Below are 17104 nucleotides of genomic sequence, written 5' to 3'. Positions count from 1 at the left end.
AGTCTTTTTTGGACTTCTCCCCGCTTCCGATGTGCGCTCTCCAGAATGGGCCAACCCAAAGAAATATGGCTGGACACATGGCCCCAAACAGCTTACAGTCAGCCCGCAGGACGCCCAAGATAGCAAATGCATCCCCTACAAACCCTAGAAAAGTCAAGACTAGTTAGAGGGACCCGGGCCACACCCCTGTTTGGTGGTCCAATCAGGGTTCAGTGCTGAGGATGATTGACGTTTATTTTATCCAATAAAACTCCAAGATTTCAGGGCGTGACCAAGAGGACCCACCTCTGTTGTCCCCGCGGAGGGCTCGGCCCTAATTGGCAGTTCGCTACCCTACGAAGGTCCAGAAATTCGAACCTAGGGGCTGAACCCAACCTCGGACCAACCAGGAAGAGGTGACGTATAAAGTCCCGCCTCCCTGCTCCTTTGAGCGAATCCCTGGCGCGGAAGGCGGGGGATGACGAAGAGGCTGTCTAATGGGAAGACGGCGCGGGGAGCGCCCGCCCGGTTATTGGCCTCGTAAAGTAAACAGAAGGCGGGGCGGGGCGGGCCGGCGCCCGGGTGGCCCCCGGGAGGGGGCGGAGTGTTCGCGGCGGGCGGCGGCGGCCGGGGAGGCCCGGGAGGCCGCGGCGCGGTCACTGCGAGCCGAGCCGAGCCGCGCCGATCGCCATCCGGCCCCGGCTCCCGCGAGCGATCCCGGCCGGCGGCTCGGCCCGGCGGGCCCGGCGGCGCCGCAGCCCATGGAGCTCGAGAACATCGTAGCGAACACGGTGCTACTCAAGGCCCGGGAAGGTGAGGCGGCCGAGAGGGCGGCCGGGTGCGGGGTACGCGGGCGCGCGGCCTCTGAGCTCGGCTGGCGCCCCAGCCGCCAGATCCCCTAGGGCAGCGCGCTCCGCGCCCCGCACCCCGCGCATACGCGAGCCCTTCCGGCCGGTCGTCCTCTGCACCTGCCCCGGGTGCCGGGGCCCAGGAAGGGGCGGGGGTCAGGCCACCGCCCTCGCGGCGGGGGGGGGGGGGGGGTGAGGGAAAGAGAGAGGAAGGAAGAGGGAAGGGTGGGACCTGGGTCCTTGGAGAGCCTCTCTGAGGCCTCCCCCAGGTGATAGGTGAGAAGATGCCCCAAGAAAGGGTAGCCTACCCCACGTGCCTCAGGCCCAGACCCTGGCGCCCAGCCTGGACCCGCACAAAGTTGGTGCAGGATAAAGGTTTGAAGAATGAATGAACGGAGCCACCGCAGTAGCACAGCTCACTCGGTTTGGGGAAACGGCTGGTCACATATGCTACCAACATGATTGCCACTTGTCTCGTGCCTCAGGACACTGGGTACAGAGGTGAATGGGTCATGAATTTTGCCCTCAGAAAGCCCACGGTGTAGAGGGCCAAATGGGCACAGAAATAAGTGGGAGCTGAGCTTTGAAGGAAGAGAGCATGTGGGGCTGGCAGGACTGTAAGTGCCAGGCCTGGCAGAGGGATCAAGTCTGGTGAGTGTGTACTGAGCTTCTCATGACTCCCATCCCGAGTGATACTAGGCACCTGGCCTCTGAGGGTCATGGGGGACACAGAGGACCAGACTTGGTCCTCACTGCCTTGTGGTCAATCTGGCCCTCACCTGTCATTGTCCACTTCAGTAACACAATCACAGAACACTCCTTCTCTTATGTGCCCTGTCCTGTCTTGGGTGCTGGGGACCAGCAGTGAACAAGACCCTTCTTTTTGGAGCTCTAGAGCAGGGAGGTCATGACATGGTCATTTTCCACTCTTTGCTGGGCTTCCAGGCTGAAAGAGTCATCTGTTTCACTTTTCTGCTCCATTTTACAGGTGGGAAACAGGTTCAGACCAGGGATTAGCCCCCAAGTCATACTGTGAGACTGTGGTTGACCCAGGCCTAGACACAGGATGCCTCCAATACAGTGTGTAGGAAGCCGAGACAAGCCCCCAAGTGGCACAGCATCTGGTACCCCCCTGCCTGCCCAGTGTGTGTTGCTCCCTGGGAGATGCTGCCTGGAAATAGGCATGGCAGGCTGGGTCCTTAGTGCCCAGAGCCTTTTTTTTTTTATCTCCTGTCCCTTATCTAGTCTCAGGGCTAGGCCTTCCTCCTAGCCTCTGGGGGCATCTGCCGATTCTGTTCTGCCTCGTCATCTAGCCAGCTAGGGAGGAGGGGTGGGGAGAGCCTGGCCAGGCCTCCCTCTCTAGGGCTGTAGCCAGTTCAGGTCTCAGGCCTGCTGAGAGCACTGCTTTGCCTGGCTGGAGAGTGTGGCACCTCCTGACGGCCTTCTTCAGGCCATGGGTGAGGCATAGTGCGGTATGGCCAGACCTGGACTGATGCCTCCCCTGGAGAACACTTACCCCAACCTGGTTCTGCCCCTCCCACCTGCATGCTCTAAATAAGTCTCTTCTCTCTAAACTTTAGTAACCCTTTTTGTGGAATAGTTGGGGACAGGACATACAAACTTAAAGAAATCCCTGTTGTCATTGAGTCCTAAACCCTGGCCCATAGACTGGCTCCACTGGAATCCCTTCATTAGCTGGCTGACAGCTTAGGGCCTGGCCTTTTCCAGCTTCCCAAGGGATATGAGGCCCTAAGTGGTTTGGGAACCCTTGGTGTATGTATTCAGTTGACACCTAATAGATGGCTGGTATGGTGTGTTTGGGGTGGGAAAGGAGTGTGGGTTGTAGTCCTAGGGAGCTGGGTTTGAATCCTGCCTCTGGCACCTCCAGGCTTTGTAATCTTGGACAAATTGATTCCTCATTTCAAGGCCTCAGTTTCCTCGTGAGGTTATGCCTAGTCTGACAGAATTGCTATGAGAATGAAGTGGGGCAGCATTGGGGGTGTGAGCCCTTCTTTAGTTCTCCATCCTTTCCCAGGCCCCCAGAGGCATAGGGAGGGGGCCAGGCTAGGTTGGGGAGGAGCCCCACTGACTCTGGTGGCAGTTCCAGGACAGGATATTTGCATGTGACTCTTGCTACTGCCTTGATGTGGCTGGGAGGAGGGGGAGGAGGAAGTAACTGGTGGGGGGAGGCCAGCGGATAGAGGGTTGGGTGAAGGACCTGTGGGGGTGGGGGAGGAGTTCCCCTTCTGGCAAGGCCTTGCCCCGGGTTGGGGGTGGGGGTCTGTTGCTCATTCAGAATGGAGCAATGGCTGTGGAGTATGCTGGGTGCAGGCCGCAGGAGAGCTGCTAGCAGGTTTCCCAATGGGTGCCCTGCAACATTTCCTCCTCCCGACTGCTTAGGTCACAGAACCCATTGAGGGACCCAACTCTGCCCCTTCCCTTGAGCAGCCCCTTCCCTTGTGCCACTTGCCTTCAGCCAGGACATATGAAAACAAGGCTGGGTAAAGCAGAGGGGAAACTGAGGCCAGGCAGGGAAAAAGTGGCTGCCTGAGGTTGCCATGAGTTGTTGGAGCTGAGGGCCACCTCTTGCCACAGCCCTACTGGGTACTGGACACAGACCCTCCCAGTCTGACAACACCTCCGGAGGTAGCTTTGGATCTGAAGTAAGTATGGAGAAGTTGAGGCTCATAGAGGGCAAGTGACAGGCCTAAAGTGCGAATTGGAGATTCAAACCTATGTCTGTGGGGCTCCAAGACTCAGGCCCTTCTATTTTCAACCTCGTGGCCCATGGGCCACATCTGGCTAGCTCTCTAACATGTTTAATTTATTTAGCTGCAATGTGTTTTTACAAAAAATAGGAACCAGTATTTCACATAATGTCCGGAGTCTCAGCTAAAAGGTGAGAAGAGCTGGCCACGCTGAGTCCATATTCCTGCCTGGAGGAAGGGACATGCCCAGTCCAGTTCACCACACTCCCCACCATTCCCTGTTGTCTCCCATCTGGCCCACATTTTACCTACCTATCTGGCTCTGTAGGCATTTGAGCTGCTACCCTGGTCTTAGCAGCTACAGATAGGGTGTCAACTAGGTAAAATGAGGCAGGTATCAGGGCCACAGAACCCCTTGTGTACTGGAATCCTGAGTGCCAGCCCTATAGCCACCACCTTGTTTGAGTCTCTGATAGCTCTGATTCAGGGCCAGGTATAGGGGCCTGAAGCCTTCCTGGTGACCCAGGCTGCCCTCTGCTCCTGACATCTCTGAGGCATGTCCCACATGTCCTAGAATCTCTCCCTTCTGTGCCTTGACTTACATAGTTCCCACTGCTGTCATATCCTCTGCTTTCTTCACCTGGGAAACTCCTACCTGCCAGAAAGCAGCTAAGGTTTCCTGGAAACCCACCGTCACCCGGTGACCTGTCCTTATCACCCCTGTTGGATCTTCCAGCCCAGGAGCTCAGGAACCCCTAGCAGAGGGGCCCAGGGGACGGTGTGTGTCCTAGAGCCCAGTGAGGGCATGCTGAAATATGTGGAATGAAGGCCTGAGGTGCCTCCTAGAGTGTGCTGTGCCTGGGCTGAGCCCAGAAGGCCAGGTCTCTGGGCTGCACTGAGTGGCCAGGGGAAGCATGGTGGCAGCGGGACTTGAGATCCAGCACCTGTTTGTTCCCACAGGTGGTGGTGGGAATCGCAAGGGCAAAAGCAAGAAATGGCGACAGATGCTGCAGTTCCCCCACATCAGCCAGTGTGAAGAGCTGCGGCTCAGCCTCGGTGAGGCCTGGGTGGAGGCCTGGGTGTTCTGGGGGAGCCTCCCCTGAGACCTCACCCCGAGGCAGAGGGGCAGGGTTGGGGGGGCGTCTGGGGAGCAGGAAGACTGAAGCTGCAACACCCAACCCAGTTTCGGTTCCTGGGCCTGAGATGGGTGGAGAACATAGTACAAACAGGACAGCAAGGGGTGTTTGGGGTAGGTGGGAGGGTGGGGGAGTAGGGCAGGGTCAGATTTGGGGCAGTCTGAGAGAAGCAGAGGAAAGGAGAGTCATGCCTGGGGTTTGAGGGACAGAGGGTACAGTGGAGGCTGGAGTCAGCCCACAGATTGATTGCATGAGGAGCCCCAAGCCTGTGCTTAGCATAACCCTGCCCCGAGCAGGGTGAGTGGCAGGTGGGGGGGGCATCAAAACCTTGACCAGAAGAGGGGCCAGGATGCCAGTTCCTGCTTATCTTGGCTGAGGCCCCAGGTCTGCACAACCCCCAAGGTTGCCTAGGCCCCTCTGACAGCCTGCACGTGGGCAAGGAGTATACCATAGCTGCTTCCACTGCCTGGGAAGGAGGCTTAGCCTCGAGCTTGCCGGAAGCCACAGCTTCCTCTTGCACTTTCGCCAGGCAAGCAACAGGTTTGGGCCTAGCCTGGGCCAGGCCGGAACCTCACAACCACACCCAAGCCCAGCACTGTGATGTATGTAGGTGGTGTGAACCAGGAGATAGCAGTGGGAGGTGAGGGCCCAGCTTTGGAGCCATACATCAAGCTGTGTGACCTTGAGTTAATTGCTTAGTTTCTCTGGGCCTCAGAGTCCCAAACTGTGTTGGAAATAATAGTTGTGCCCACCTCAGTGTTGGGGTGACGGTTCTAAAGGAGATAGTGGCTTCCATACTGCAGGGCTAGAAGCTACTGTTGGGGCCAGGGCTTGGCAGTATGGATAGGAGTGCCCTGCTGGCAGGCTCCAGGTCTGGGAACCCAGTAGCTCCTACCCCTGCTTGCAGAGCGTGACTACCACAGCCTGTGCGAGCGGCAGCCCATTGGGCGCCTGCTGTTTCGAGAGTTCTGCGCCACGAGGCCTGAGCTGACCCGCTGCATAGCCTTCTTGGATGGAGTGGTGAGTGCAGCCCAGCCCAGCCCAGCCCCGAGGGTGGGCAGAGGTCCCTAGGTCAAGTGTGTCCCATTTCCCCACACCTGTTGTTCTGCCCAGGCCCCAAGCTTCTCTGCCTCCCACCCTGCAGGCTGAGTATGAAGTGACCCCTGATGAGAAGCGGAAGGCTTGTGGGCGGCGGCTAATGCAGAATTTTCTGAGCCACACGGTGAGTGAGCAAGGATGGAGAGATGACGGCAGCGGGCAGAGCTCAGTGATGAGGAGAGGAATGACCACAGCCTGAGCAGAGAGTGCCCTGGAGTGTCTCCCGGTTCACCAGGCAGACCACGGGCATGGAGCCCAGGAGGGTGGGCCAGGCAGCCTGCCAGTGGCTCTGCTTCACCCCACCTCAAGGGTAGCAGTGGAACTGAGTTCAGCAGCTGGGCCGGCTGGCACACCACTAGCCTACAGCTGCTCCTAGCGCAGGTCCAGAATGTTGGCCATCTCTGCCCTGGGTATAGGCACCTGGCAAAGGGAGCCCCCTGCACTGACCTGTTTATTGCCTATCTCCAGGGTCCTGACCTTATCCCTGAGGTCCCCCGGCAGCTGGTGACTAATTGCTCCCAGCGGTTGGAGCAGGGGCCCTGCAAAGACCTCTTCCAGGAGCTCACCCGGTAAGCCTCTCCCTGCCCATTGGCCTGGAATTGTGTCCTGAGGAGGGGGCTTCCGTGGGCCCTGGAAGGCTGTGAACAGCTCAGTAGCTGGTGAGGGAGCTCAGCCTCTCACCCTGGCCCTGCGCTTGCTGTGTGAGCTTGGGCAGGTTGCCTTCCCTCTCTATAGAATCTTCAGCTTTGGCACAGATGAATGTCTCCTGCTTAGTTGGGTTAGTAAGAGGGTTGGCCAATGAGGCAGCCCTTTAGGCTGAGAATGCATATAACAGGGGGTCCCGTCCCATCCAGCCGAGAACCTAGGGTGTCGGGGGCTGACTGGTGGGTTGGGCCCTCTCAACAGGCTGACCCATGAGTACCTGAGCATGGCCCCTTTTGCCGACTACCTCGACAGCATCTACTTCAACCGTTTCCTACAGTGGAAGTGGCTGGAAAGGTGAGCTCCCTGAAGGCTGGCCCACGGTAGGCCAAGTTGCTAGGGCTCTTACGGGCCTTGGGCCCCTGCTCAGCCAGTGTTTGCTCCGAAATCCCTTGCCTACAGGCAACCAGTGACCAAAAACACCTTCAGGCAGTATCGAGTCCTGGGCAAAGGCGGCTTTGGTGAGGTAAGTGGCCAGGCCAGAGCCCCTGATGGAGTGGGGAGGAGGGGTATGGTAGGCCCTGGACCAGCCCCCACTCCTTGAGCTCCTATAGCCCCAGGAAGGACACAGCTGGTCCCTATTTGCCCATCTACCTTGGCTACAGGTGTGTGCCTGCCAGGTGCGGGCAACAGGCAAGATGTACGCTTGCAAGAAGCTGGAAAAGAAGCGTATCAAGAAGCGGAAAGGGGAGGCCATGGCACTCAATGAGAAGCAGATCCTGGAGAAAGTGAACAGTAGGTTTGTAGTAAGTACAGACAGGAGACCCTTCCCTTCCCCCTGGCCATGCACTTGCCCTGCCCTTCTCACTTACCAGGCTAGGTCCCTTTCTGTGCTGCCCTGTCCCCACCCTCAGAGATGCCTGGGAAGGGTCGGTTTGGGGTGTTGACACGAGGCTTGGGGAGCAGGCTGGGCCCCAAGGAGTGCCACTGAGAAGGATTTTTTGGGCGGCTGGTGCCAGCCCTGCCACTGGGTGGCCCATGGCCCCTGCTTGAGGGCTCGGGTCCCCTCGGCCACAGGTGAGCTTGGCCTATGCCTATGAGACCAAGGACGCGCTGTGCCTGGTGCTGACACTGATGAACGGAGGCGACCTCAAGTTCCACATCTACCACATGGGCCAGGCTGGCTTCCCCGAGGAGCGGGCTGTCTTCTATGCCGCGGAGATCTGCTGCGGCCTGGAGGACCTGCACCGGGAGCGCATCGTGTACAGGTCCTGGGCTTCAGCCCTCCCCGCCAGGGGCTGCAGCTGGGCATGGGTGGAGGCCGCAGAAGGATGTTGGTGTGCTGGGCCTGTTGTTGCGGGCATGAGCCGGTTTGAGCCCTACTGAGCCTGGGCTTGGGGCTCCACGCTTGCCCATGCTGGGCAGACTTGAGAGCCTCTGGGTCTGGCTCACTCATGTGAATGCTGGTGTCCTCACCCGTCTCTGTATAACCCTGCGCCAGTCAGCTCCCTGCAGTAAAGTGCACAGAGCCTGGCATGCAGGGCTTGGCAGTGGGGAGCTCTGCCTATTGTTACCGGCAGTGATTTCATTTGAACCTCACAACAGCCCCATGAGGGGGACAGATGAGTAGCCCCATTTGACGGGAAAGGTAGAGTCAGCCACCAAAGTGGGGTGAGGGTGGGACCCTGTTAACACTAGTGGTGAGTAAGGCTACTGGTGCTATTCCCCCGGATGGGAGCTGCTCTCCACTTGCCTGGGGATTCCCAGGAAGGAATCCTGGCTGGGTAGATCCTTCAGCTGCCCCTTCAAGTCAGAGCTGCTATGAGTGAGGGCAGGGCTATCTCTCACCCTGGCAATAAATGGCTCCAGCACCTTGCTGCACATTCCATCCCAGGAGACAAGTGAGCTAGGAGGGGGTGGCGTGCCGTTTGGCTCCTTGGCAAACTGAACAACATCTGACCCTGCCCTTCTCTCCCCACAGGGACCTGAAGCCAGAGAACATCCTGTTGGATGACCATGGTGGGTAGGGGGTGCACAGAGGTGGAGTGCAGTGGAGTGGGGCAGGGTCTGGCCCACCTGTTCAATGGGCCCCCCCAACTTGTCCACCCACATTCAGGTCACATCCGCATCTCCGACCTGGGGCTAGCTGTGCATGTGCCAGAAGGCCAGACCATCAAGGGTCGTGTGGGCACTGTGGGCTACATGGGTGAGTCTTCCTCCACCCTGGCCCCCCTGCCTCCTGGGTCCTCTTGCTGTCCTGGGCTGGGTCCCACCACTTCTGTGGAAGTCTTCTGTGTCTCAGGGAATAGAAAGAACTGATATCCCTATCTTAGAAATTAAGAGACCAGGACTCAGCCAGGAACCCACACACCTGCAAATCTGCATCATTCATTCATTCACCAAATACTTACTGAGCTCCTACTATTGGCTAGGCCTGCAGGTGGCTACCAGAGAAAGATGAGAAGGTTGAGAAGTCTTCCCTTCCCCTGATCTACCCAGATTCAGGGAGGGAATGCCCATCTGTGGTATGGGCCAAGATGTGGCCCTAGTATTCCCTTTGGAGATCATGTGACACAGCAGATAGAGCCCCAATTACAGGCCCCACCTCTTGTTGTGTGTCCTTGGACCACATACTGCTGCTCCTATGCTCACTTTGCCCAACCATAAAGCAATCATACTGGCTCCCAGAGTTGCCTTTAGATAAAAAGTGGTAGGAGAGGGCAAAAATCCCATGTGCCCACCCTGGCAGGCAGTAGGTATGCAGTAGAGGAGTTTCTTTCTTGTTTCTTCTCTCTGGTATTAAATCCAGAGTTTGCAAACTGGTAACCACACAGGCCTAATGTGGCCTACATTTGTACTTAAATCAAATTGTTTTTAAAACAATTTGAGGGCTGCCTGGGTGGCTCAGTCAGTTAAGCATCTGACTCTTGGTCATGATCTCACAGTTCGTGGGTTCAAGCCCCATATCAGGCTCTGTGCTGCCAGTGTGGAGCCTGCTTGGGATTCTCTCCCTCTCTCTCTATCCCTCCCGTGCTCATGCTCTGTCTCCTTCTTTCAAAATAAATAAACATGGTAAAGAATAAAACAATTTGAATTGGTTGCCAACATTTGATACGCCAGACAGCTTCCCATTAAAAATATGGATTTCTGACTTCTCTTGAAAAATCAGAAGACCTGGCCTCCTACGGGGCCACAGTGCTCTCTTTGATGGGGCATGTGCTGTCCTACTTGCTGAGGTCCCCACCAGGCTGCTGGTAGTGCCTGCCTGGCGAGCAGATACTTGAGCTAATGCCACACTGTGCTGGGCATTCCCAGGGCCCCAGGGCTTGGTTCCTGCCTCCTGCCCAGCCCTAACTTCTGTTCCACCCTACCCAGCTCCGGAGGTGGTAAAGAATGAACGGTACACATTCAGCCCAGACTGGTGGGCACTAGGCTGCCTCCTATACGAGATGATTGCCGGCCAGTCACCCTTCCAGCAGAGGAAAAAGAAAATCAAGCGAGAGGAGGTGGAACGGTTGGTGAAGGAGGTGCCTGAAGAATACTCAGAGCGCTTTTCCCCTCAGGCCCGCTCGCTCTGCTCCCAGGTATGGCAAGCCAGCAGGAGGCTGATGGGCTGGGGCTGGGGGCACCAGGCACCTCTCCCAGGTCCCTCTGACTGCCCCTACCCTGCCACAGCTCCTGTGCAAGGACCCTGCTGGGCGCCTAGGGTGTCGTGGAGGTGGTGCCCGCGAAGTAAAGGAACACCCCCTCTTCAAAAAGCTGAACTTTAAGCGGCTGGGAGCTGGCATGCTGGAGCCACCCTTCAAACCTGATGTGAGTGCTGTCCACTCCTGAGGGTAGGGCCAAGCCTGGGTGGGGACTCAGGCCCGGGGTTCTTAGAGCAGTGGTCAGGCCACCTTCAGCGCAAGTGTCAGAAAGTGCAACTCAGATGGGTTGGCCAACAAAACAATTCATTGAACTCACACAAATAAAAAGCCCCAGGATAGACAGAGCTTTTGGCATACCTGGATCTGGGGCTGCAACAACACTGTAGGAATTGTGTCTTCCTTTCCCTCTCCACTGTACAGGCCAGTGTGCAGTCTTTATTCTCCGACTACTCTTGCTAGGGTGCAGCAGTCGTGGACCAGCAGTTCAGGTCCACATCCTACTAGCTCAGCCAGCCTGGTAGACAGAATGTATACCTCTTGCCCAATTACTTCAAAAGAAGTCCTGAAAGGGGGAAAAAAAGTAACCCTAAGGCTAGTGCTTATTGCCACAGATTGCTCAGAGGCCCGCCAGTGATCACGGTTGGATCACTTGCCCACCTGAACCACTGCCAGCCAGGGAGGTTAGTTTCCCAAAGGAAAACCAAGACGCCATTGCCAGCGGGGGTAAGGGCTATTGGACTGGCTGAATATTGGCTGCCCACTATACCTGGTAGTGCTGACCTCTCCCTTGTAGAGTCCTACCCATTTACTGAGCATCTCAGTGGGTCAGGCATTCTATGGGCAGAAACATCCTTGAATCATCATATTCCAAGGGGCAGAAATCCATCTGAAACTTAATTATGTCCAACAAGGAGCTTATTGGTTCATTTGGCTAGAGAGCCCCAGAGTAGGGCCAACATCAGGGTTTCATGCAGTGTTGCCAAGACTTCATCTCTTGGCTGTGCGTCAACCTGTTGATCCTCTTCCTGCTGAATTCAGACTTCTCTGTATAAAGTCACAGGGAAGGTTGTGATTGGCCAAGATTAGGTTATGTACTTGCCCTCCTCCCTTATGTAAGAGGACTGGGTCTTCTGACTGACAGTTCACCAGGAACACTGGGGAGTCAGGAAGGTGATTGGGAAGGCCGGATTGATGACTGTCAGCCACACTGGTGATCGTTTATTCCAAATTTCTGAATTTGGAATGCCCATATGTGCCAGACCTCAGAGATCATGAGGTCAACAGGACCCAGTTCTGCCTTCATGTTGTAGTGGGGAGCATGTCAAAATAAAGCAGTAAATGAAAAGGAATATCAGGTAGTGTGAAGTGCAACAGAAAAAAAATAAATCAGGCTAAGAAGACAATAAGGAATGATTACGAGTGGGAGTATTTTTAGACAGGGTGGTCTCTGAGGTGCTGATGGTTAAGCAGAAGCCTGAAATATGTGAAGGAGAGAGCCATGCCAAGTTTTGAAGTATGAGTATTTCAGGGAGAAGGAGCAGCCTCAAGAGAGAGAACAGTGATGAGGCCAGTGTGGCTGGAGTGAGCATGGGCTGGGAGAGGCGTGCAGTCTTTTTTTTTTTTTTTTTTTTTTTAATTTTTTTTTTTTATTAAGTTTATTGATTTTTGACAGAGACAGAGTGTGAGCATGAGCTGGGGAGGGTCAGAGAGAGAGGGAGACACAGAATCCGAAACAGGCTCCAGGCTCTAAGCTGTTGGCACAGAGCCTGACCCAGAGCTTGAACTCATGAACCATGAGATCATAACCTGGGCCAAAGTCGGACGCTTAACCGACTGAACCACCCAGGTGCTCCTGTGCAGTCTTATTCTAAGTGTGACAGGGGGGCCTTTGGGGAATGTTGAACAGACATGTGAGGTGTGGGGGTGGGCCTAGAGGGGGTGAGTAGAAGCCAGAGTCCAACTAGGGGGATGCGGCTTGTGAAGGATTGTGTTTTGTGGGCCTCACAGACCCTGGGGTGTGGGCCTTGCTGTGAGTGATTTAACTGACAGCAGCCTGCCTCAGGTCTGGCCCCGCCACTCGAGTTTGCTCCTGCTTCCCGCTTCTGGTGCACATCATCTCATTTAACCTGGAAGTCATCCCACCACACCTGGGTCTTTTATTCAGAGTTAGAAAATCATTGCCCTGGAATTCAGCTCTTTAGAAACAACAGATGAGGAGCAAGTTTGATGATGATATCATTTCTAATAGCTTTATTGAGATTTGATTCACATATCTTGTAATTCGTTCATTTAAAGTATATAATGAAATGGCTGTTAGCATATTGAGAGTTGGGCAGCCATCACCATAATCCATTTTAGAACATTTTCATCACCCCTTCCCCCCTCCCCCGCCCCCACCCAACAAAAACCCCATGCCTACTAGCAGTCATTCCCCATTTTCCTCTCCCTGTGGCCCTGGCAACCACTAATCTATTTTCTGTCTCTACGTATTTACCTGTTGTGGAAATTTCATGCAAATGGTGTTATATGATATGTGGTCCTTGGTGACTGACTTCTTTCACTTAGCATATTTTCAAGGTTCATACAGGTGATGTAGCCTATATCAGTAGTTTTGTTCCTTTTTTACCACTGAATAACATTCCATTCTATGAGTAGGCCATATCTTGTTTATTCATCAGTTGATGGGCATTAGGGTTATTTCCACTTTAGGCTATTATGAATAATTTTGCTATGAACATTCACATGCAGGTTTTGGTGAGGACGTTTGTTTTCATTTCTCTTTGATATATACTTAGGAGTGGAATCGCTGGCTAATATGATAACATTACATTTAACCTTTTGGGGAACTGCCAGATTGTTTTCTAAAGCAGCTGCACCATTTTACATTATGATGTTGTTGGGTTTTTTGTTTGTTTTGTTTGTTTTTATTTATTTATTTTTGAGAGAGAGAGGGTGTGAGTGAGTGAGGGGCAGAGAGAGAGGGGGGGAAAGAGAGAATCCCACATAGGCTCCGCACTATCAGCACAGAGTTTGAGGCGGGGCTCGAGCTCACCAACGGTGAGACCATGACCTGAGCTGAAGTCAGATGCTTAACCAACTGAGCTGCCCAGGTGCCCCACATTATGTTGTTTCAATTGACATTCTTTTAAAAAAAAATTTTTTTTTTGAATGTTTATTTTTGAGAGAGAGACAGAGACAGAGCATGAGCAGGGGAGGGACAGAGAGAGGGAGACACAGAATCCGAAGCAGGCTCCAGGCTCTGAGCCGTCAGCACAGAGCCCGACACGGGGCTCGAGCCCACGAACCGTGAGATCATGACCTGAGCCGAAGTCTGACACTCAACCAACTGAGCCACCCAGGCGCCCCTTAATTGACATTCTTAATAACAGGACTTAGAAAATAATATAAAGATGAAAAAGACAGTGGCCTTCTGGAGTGAGGTGAGCTCCCAGCAGGAGCCCCAGGGGAGTGGGGAGTTGGGAAGACTGTTCTAATCCTCTGGTTGGCCATGAAGCTTGAGGGGATAGAGCAGGCCATTGGACATCGTGGGACAGAGGGCCTATCGATAGCTCTAGGTCCTGCATGGGGACGCTCAGCTGAAAGGACCAGCTAAGATTCTGCCTGCACACACGCCACCAGGTGTACCCCCAGACAGCCGTGTACAGGTGGGGTGGTACCTGTCGCTGATTCCCCAAGGCACTGTGGGGTCTGGTTGGCTGCAGCAGGTTAGCTACCATCAACTGGAAAAGGCATGGCTTTTACACAGCCTTATCAGTTGAAAGCAGTGAGGAGTAATGATTCCTAGTTTATAGAGGGAAATGGCCTCAAAGAGAAGGGACTGCCATACTTCGGAAGGGCATGGAGTATCTAGTTTCTGACTCCAAACCAGAGAGGGCTGCAAGGGTCCAGGCATAACCAGGCCAGGGCTGGAGTGATTTTCAGGGCTGAGCTGCCCATATGCATGTAGGTGGGCGGGTGTGCATGTATACGTACATGTATAGCAGTTCCTGACTGCTACTTCTGTCCCCACCAGCCCCAGGCCATTTACTGCAAGGATGTTCTGGACATCGAACAGTTCTCCACAGTTAAGGGTGTGGAGCTGGAGCCCACTGACCAAGACTTCTACCAGAAGTTTGCCACGGGCAGTGTGCCCATCCCCTGGCAGAATGAGGTAAGGGCCTGCCTAGCTGGTAGGATGAGGCCCCGAGGAGCAGCCCTGGAGGCAACTCTCACAGCTCCCTGTTCTTTGGCAGATGGTGGAGACCGAGTGCTTCCAGGAGCTGAATGTCTTTGGGCTAGATGGCTCAGTTCCCCCAGACCTGGACTGGAAGGGCCAGCCACCTGCACCCCCCAAGAAAGGACTGCTGCAGAGACTCTTCAGCCGCCAGGTAACTCCCAGAAGTGTCCTATCTTGGCCCCCAGCTTGACTCCAGGGGACGGTGGGTGAGAGGCAGAGCCGGTGCCCGCATGTGCTGGGAGTGGGCATCCTCCAGCCATACCAGGGGTGCCCAGGGTCTCTGGCCTTATTCCCGCCTGTCCCCTATACCTGGCTGGGCTCACGGCCTCTTTTCTCTTTCCAGAGGTGAGCAGTGTGGGCTCCCCGTGGGTTGGCCTTGCTGCCCAGCCTCGGGGAGCCACGGGCAGCCCTTCCATGGCAGAGGCGAGATGTGGGCGAAAGAAGTCTGGTGCCCGCTCCCCCCCCGCCCCCCACTACTTCATTCCCTGCACCCTGGCACCTTCAAGCTGCTAGCCTTGCTTAGCCATCTGTCTCCCCATGCCCTGCTTCCACCAGCTCCAGGGGAGAGGGTCTGGACAGGGTCTTGCTCTGGCAGAGCCTGAGATCCACCTGGACCCTCTTACTTCAGCCTGCTGTGAGCAGCCTCTGCACTGATGTCCACACATGTCTGGCCTGAGCTGCTGTTCCAGGCCCCTCATGGGGATTCCCCCACCCCAGAGCATGACTCCAGGCAGTTCCTGGCAGGGCCGGCCTGGGTGATGGCACTGGTGGCTAATGGCACTCGCTCTGCCTCTCTCCCTCCGTGTCTTCCCCATCCCTCCAGGATTGCTGTGGGAACTGCAGCGACAGTGAGGAAGAGCTCCCCACCCGCCTCGAGCTCCCAACCCGCCTCTAGCCCCCAGCCTGAGGCCCCTACCGGTGGTTGGCGGTAGCAGCTACTCCGAGCGCTGTTTACAGTTTTGCACAGTGGTCTTCCCCATTGTCCACTCAAGTTGTGGCCTGGGGAACACAGCCGGAGCTGTCCCCAGTGTCCTCTGCCCCTCAGCCCCTGGTCTGGCTGAGTTTGGCAAGGCCTGGGCTGTCCCTGGGACAAAGGTGCGTCCCTTCAGCTCTTGTCCGTGGAGCTCGGGGCTTTCTGTATTTATGTATTTGTACGAATGTATATAGCAACCGGAGCGTTCTTAAGACCTACCCTGGAGCTGGCAGAAGGGCCACTGCCAAACTCAAGGCTCCTTGGGCCCAGCTCGGACAGGCCGAGGCTGGGTCAGGCAAGGCCCCTGAGCCCCCAGCACTGTGCTCGCCACCGCTGACCTCTGAGTGAAACTCATGCCTGCCTCTGCTGCCCCGGGCTCAGGGCTATCACCTCTGGGGTCCGATGCTGTCCCTCATCAGCACTTGTCAAAGCTGGACTGGGGCCTCTGTAACCCCTAGGCCTGTGCCAAAGTGTGACCAGAGACTGGGCTGACCCTGGGACCCATCAGTCCACTGCCCAGGCTATCCCAGATGGGTCTGCCTCTGCCTTCCAGCTCCCAGGGCACCTTGTCCCTCATGCTGGGCCCTGTCCTGAAGACACCTCTTGCAGAAATGCCCCAGCCCAGGCCATGGGAAGTGGGGGAGGTTGTCCTTAGTCAACTCTGAAACATTCCAGACTTCCCCTCTTAACAATAGACACATGTGCCCAGCAATAATCCCTCCCTCCCTGTGTGTGCCTGTGGGGTGTGTGTGTGAGTGCAAGTGTGTGCGTGTGTGTGAAGTGGGTAGGCTGCGGTGTGTACCTGCACCCCAGGCCCCAGTTCTGGTCCTTCCCAGATTGTGATGGCCATCCTGGTCCCAGTGTTAGGATAGCATGGGATTATAGGGCCCTGGTTTTTCCGTATTTAAAGCCAATTTTTGTTACTCATTTTGTCCAATGTAAGCTGCCACGTGTCTCTGAGTGAATACAGTCGAGCACAAACCTGGCCAGCTGCCCTGCCTGCCTCTTTCTTGCTCCTGGTGTTCCAGGGGTCTTCCTGCTTCCCTTGCCCTGCTGGAAGTGGGAAGGGATCAGAGGTGGGCCTGGTGGGGGCTGCCCTTCCAACAAGGCTCTGAACCCTCCCCCTCACACTCCCCCCACCCCCACCTGATCTTGGAGTAGCCTCTCCAGGCAGCCAGGCCTTGGTGGCCTTTGGGCATACCCAGTGGGTTCTCAATTTCCTAGATGGGATGAAGCCTAAGGGAAGAAGCCTTGGGTTCCCACTAGGGTGTGAGTCTGGCGCTACCTGTACTAGAGAGGCAGGCTCAGCTGGTAGGGTCCCTTCCAAGGCCAAGGTGATCTGGCCACCAGTTGTGGGCTTGGAGCAGCCTGGGGAGCAAGGCGGAATCTGCTGTTAGAAACATCTACCCACTGTCTTACCTGGACACCTGTTTCGTGCTCGGCCTAGGGCTGGTATGTTAGAGCCATCTCTCTGCCCTAGGAGCAGGAAATGTGGCTGGGTAGAGGTGAGACAGTGGTGATACTGGGAGTTAGGCTGTGGCAGAGGTCAGTAGGGATCAGCCATGAGGGCATCAGGGAGGGTTCTCTGAAAATATTTGAGCCAGGCCTTAAAGGAGACTTATTCACCTGGGCACAGAGGGATTGGGGGAACATTCCATAGCATCCCATCTATGCAAAGACAAGGATGAGAGTCTGTTGACAAGTCTGTCCCAGACTTCATAAACCTGTTGCTGCACCATAGTCCATACACAATGCCCCCAGCCCCCCAAGGATGCTCTGTAACCACAGTAAGGGTTTGTTCTAGGCTAGGTACTAGTGCCACAGGGGCCACATGAG

At 55.5% G+C, this 17104-nt stretch overlaps 1 protein-coding gene across 1 annotated transcript; it reads left to right on the top strand.

Annotated features, from left to right (window-relative positions):
- Positions 1-607: 607 nt before the first annotated feature.
- Positions 608-16253, top strand: GRK6 (G protein-coupled receptor kinase 6). The gene is made up of 16 exons (XM_042991564.1): positions 608-792; positions 4496-4591; positions 5579-5691; positions 5816-5893; positions 6238-6338; positions 6676-6768; positions 6874-6937; positions 7077-7217; positions 7489-7679; positions 8393-8430; positions 8528-8617; positions 9787-9995; positions 10087-10224; positions 14092-14229; positions 14312-14446; positions 15119-16253. The coding sequence occupies exons 1-16, from the start codon at positions 741-743 to the stop codon at positions 15188-15190; spliced, it is 1749 nt and encodes a 582-aa protein (XP_042847498.1). The 5' UTR covers positions 608-740; the 3' UTR covers positions 15191-16253.
- Positions 16254-17104: the final 851 nt, after the last annotated feature.

The sequence above is a fragment of the Panthera tigris genome, chromosome A1 (assembly GCF_018350195.1).
Source record: "Panthera tigris isolate Pti1 chromosome A1, P.tigris_Pti1_mat1.1, whole genome shotgun sequence".
Classification (NCBI taxonomy): Eukaryota; Metazoa; Chordata; class Mammalia; order Carnivora; family Felidae; genus Panthera; species Panthera tigris.
The sequence above is the reverse complement of the archived record's forward strand: the minus strand, read 5'-3'. Positions and strand labels throughout refer to the sequence as shown.

Excerpts from the sequence above, each read along its gene's own strand:
- GRK6 (XM_042991564.1), top strand. The coding sequence starts at position 741 with ATGGAGCTCGAGAACATCGTAGCGAACACGGTGCTACTCAAGGCCCGG. Across the intron at positions 5,894-6,237 it reads AGAATTTTCTGAGCCACACG|GGTCCTGACCTTATCCCTGA; the intron begins GTGAGTGAGCAA and ends GCCTATCTCCAG. Across the intron at positions 10,225-14,091 it reads AGCCACCCTTCAAACCTGAT|CCCCAGGCCATTTACTGCAA; the intron begins GTGAGTGCTGTC and ends TGTCCCCACCAG.